General features: G+C 34.7%; 1 protein-coding gene across 1 annotated transcript in view; it reads right to left on the bottom strand.

The window, feature by feature from the left end:
* Positions 1-2,379: 2,379 nt before the first annotated feature.
* The window catches only part of LOC108366430 (uncharacterized), an 18,264-nt gene continuing 17,636 nt past the window's right edge, over positions 2,380-3,007 (bottom strand). The window contains exon 3 of the mRNA XM_017620850.1: positions 2,380-2,390. Within this exon, the coding sequence (XP_017476339.1) occupies positions 2,380-2,390 (11 nt within the window). The remainder of the gene's footprint in view (positions 2,391-3,007) is intronic.

The following is a 3,007-nucleotide window of genomic DNA, read 5'->3' as shown; positions in this document are numbered from 1 at the left end:
GTGACTCCTTTAAATATTTTGCTTTCATTTCTGTTTTCGGGTTCGGCGTTCGTTTCAGATGAATTTTGTCTGTATTTTGTTGTTGCTATCAATCTGTCTATAGTTTTGCTTGGGTATCCGTTCCTTAGCAATATGTTTTTGATTTTTCTGATGTTATCTTTTCTGAACGCCTGGTCGCTCAGCGGGTAGATCTTGCTTATAAGGTTGATAGCTGTGTTCTTCTTTTGTGCCCAGGGATGATTAGAATGATAATTTTTCATTCTAGAAGATGCTATGGCTTTTGCATACCAATTCGTTATAATTTTATTATTTACCTTATGAGTTTCCAGGTCTAGGAAGGCTAACTTCTTCTCGTTTTCAAGTTCAGTGGTGAATTGGATTTTTCGGTGTTGAGAATTTAATACTCTTAGTATGTCTTCCACGTCATTTCTTCTAACAATCGAAAATATATCATCTACATACTTATTTACGTATTTGATACATATGTAGTATTTTATCAAGAACAATATCTGCTACAGTGGGTGATAAGGGGTTTCCCATCGGCATTCCGTGTACCTGTTGATAGTATATTCCATCATAGACAAAATAGTTATTTTCGTGCAGGCAGAATTCTAAAATATTCAAAAATTGCTTCCTCGTAAGACGTGTATGGATTTGAAGCGAGGTCCATTGCTGCATAATTATGCGGATTGCCAATTGCACTGGTATGTTGGTAAAAAGAGACACCACGTCAAATGAGATAAGGACTTCATCTTCTTCAATCGTTATATTTTTAAGCCTATCTTTAAGTTGGAACGAATTTTTTAAGTTGTAATTATCCGAAATTATGTTTTTAAATGTCTGTCCAAAACAATATTTAGGGCCGGTTACCCAATGTCTGGTTAACACTAATCTCCGGTAAAACATCGTTATCGATGTTACCGACTCCATGTTATATGCATGGAGCCGAACACGTCGATAATGATGTTTAAACGGAGATTAGTGTTAACCACATATTGAGTAAACGGCCCTTAAATACAGGACGGCAATAAGCTGCAATAGAAAAACAGATGGACGATGATGCAGAAGTGAATGTAGTGAAGTGATTATTGTGATGTTTTGCTTATTTTGTTCTTATTAATTTAAATGTAAGTGCTGTGGTTTCTATATATGTATATATGTACTTTGTTAACTATGTTATATATATGTATGTATGTACGCATATTATTAATTGTGATTTGAAGCCTAATTGTTTGTGTTTTTATGTTTTGTTCCGAATAAACAGACTCCCTGATGAAGGCGGAAAAGACGCCGAAACGCGTAGGAGGATAAAAGAAAACTTTGTTTTGCTATTTATTTAACCGGCCGTAAAGCCCCATAAAGCAGCTTATATAAATATATAAGAAGTTTTGGACCTAGAAAAACAAAAACTTAATTATTTCGGAGAGCGAATACCGAATACAACACATGCACGGAAAATAAAAAACACACAACATGAAGCACTATTTTCAACACATTAGGCTCAAATACGACGAAAGTACCTGTTACATCATCAAGCAGTACAACAAAAATCACAAAAAATTAGCTAAACAACAACAACGACTCAAATACCTACTGAAATGCAACGACTTAGGAATAACACCACCATATTTAACGGGTAAAACAAACAACATAAAGCACGGGTTCCAATTAGACATCACAAAAAAGAATTACAGAAAATAGAACAACATTACATAATGAAAATCTTAAACTTAGAAATAAAAGAAACCAACATTCAAATAAAACTAGTCCGCGCCGATATAAGCCACATTAAGAAAGATCTCCACAAAAAACTAGAGGGGAGAGATTTTGAGATGGTAGCAGAGCATCAAAAACAATATTTAAAAAATATCTCAATACACACAGAGAAAAATCTTAGTGAAAAATTACAAGGACAAATAGACAAGAATTTTGAAAGATATGGGTTCATCATCAACGAAGACTGGTTTATTAATAAGACTGACGTTTCATTTCCCAGAGAATCTCGGTGGCTCCTCTCATTAGGGAAAAAGTTTGCGCTACCCATAACAAGAAAAACGTTGTCACCAGTGCGATTGATTGCGGAAATAGAACAGGGAATCCAGACATTAGAAGATGAAAGAGACAAGGACACGGCGAGATGTAACGTAGCTGCGAGAATCAATACCTTTAAAAATAAATTTAAAAACAATAATAAGGAAAAATTTATACTCAAAATCTTTGAGGACACAAAGCGACTAATAAACCAACATAAAGACTGAATTGTTATCACGAGCGCAGACAAGGGAAATAAAACGGCAATTATGGAAAAAACAGAATACAAGGGAAAAATGAAAAATCTTTTGAACGATAAGGACACATATAAAACTATGCGGATGGATCCTACACCAAAACTGTTAAGGAAAAACAACATATTAGTTAATAACATATACAAACAAGGAAATATTGACAACCAACAAAAACACAAATTGACATGCACTGCACCAACGGCTCCGAGACTTTATGGACTCCCGAAGATACATAAAGAAAACACTCCACTCAGACCTATTTCAGCCTCGACCAACGTACCTTGCTTCTAACTTTCAAAATTTATTGGACAGACACTTAAAAACAGAATTTCGGATAATTACAACATAAAAAATTCGTTCCAACTTAAAGATAGGCTTAAAAATATAACGATTGAAGAAGATGAAGTCCTTATCTCATTTGACGTGGTGTCTCTTTTTACCAACATACCAGTGCAATTGGCAATCCGCATAATTATGCAGCAATGGACCTCGCTTCAAATCCATACACGTCTTACGAGGAAGCAATTTTTGAATATTTTAGAATTCTGCCTGCACGAAAATAACTATTTTGTCTATGATGGAATATACTATCAACAGGTACACGGAATGCCGATGGGAAACCCCTTATCACCCACTGTAGCAGATATTGTTCTTGATAAAATACTGGACGACAGCATAGCTGAACTTAAATCTAAGGACATATGTATCAAATACATAAATAA

The sequence above is a fragment of the Rhagoletis zephyria genome, unplaced genomic scaffold (assembly GCF_001687245.7).
Source record: "Rhagoletis zephyria isolate East Lansing unplaced genomic scaffold, Rhagoletis_zephyria_1.1 Rzeph_scaffold_02267, whole genome shotgun sequence".
NCBI classification, from domain to species: Eukaryota; Metazoa; Arthropoda; class Insecta; order Diptera; family Tephritidae; genus Rhagoletis; species Rhagoletis zephyria.
Note: the sequence above shows the minus strand (reverse complement) of the source record. Positions and strands in the feature narration are given on the sequence as shown.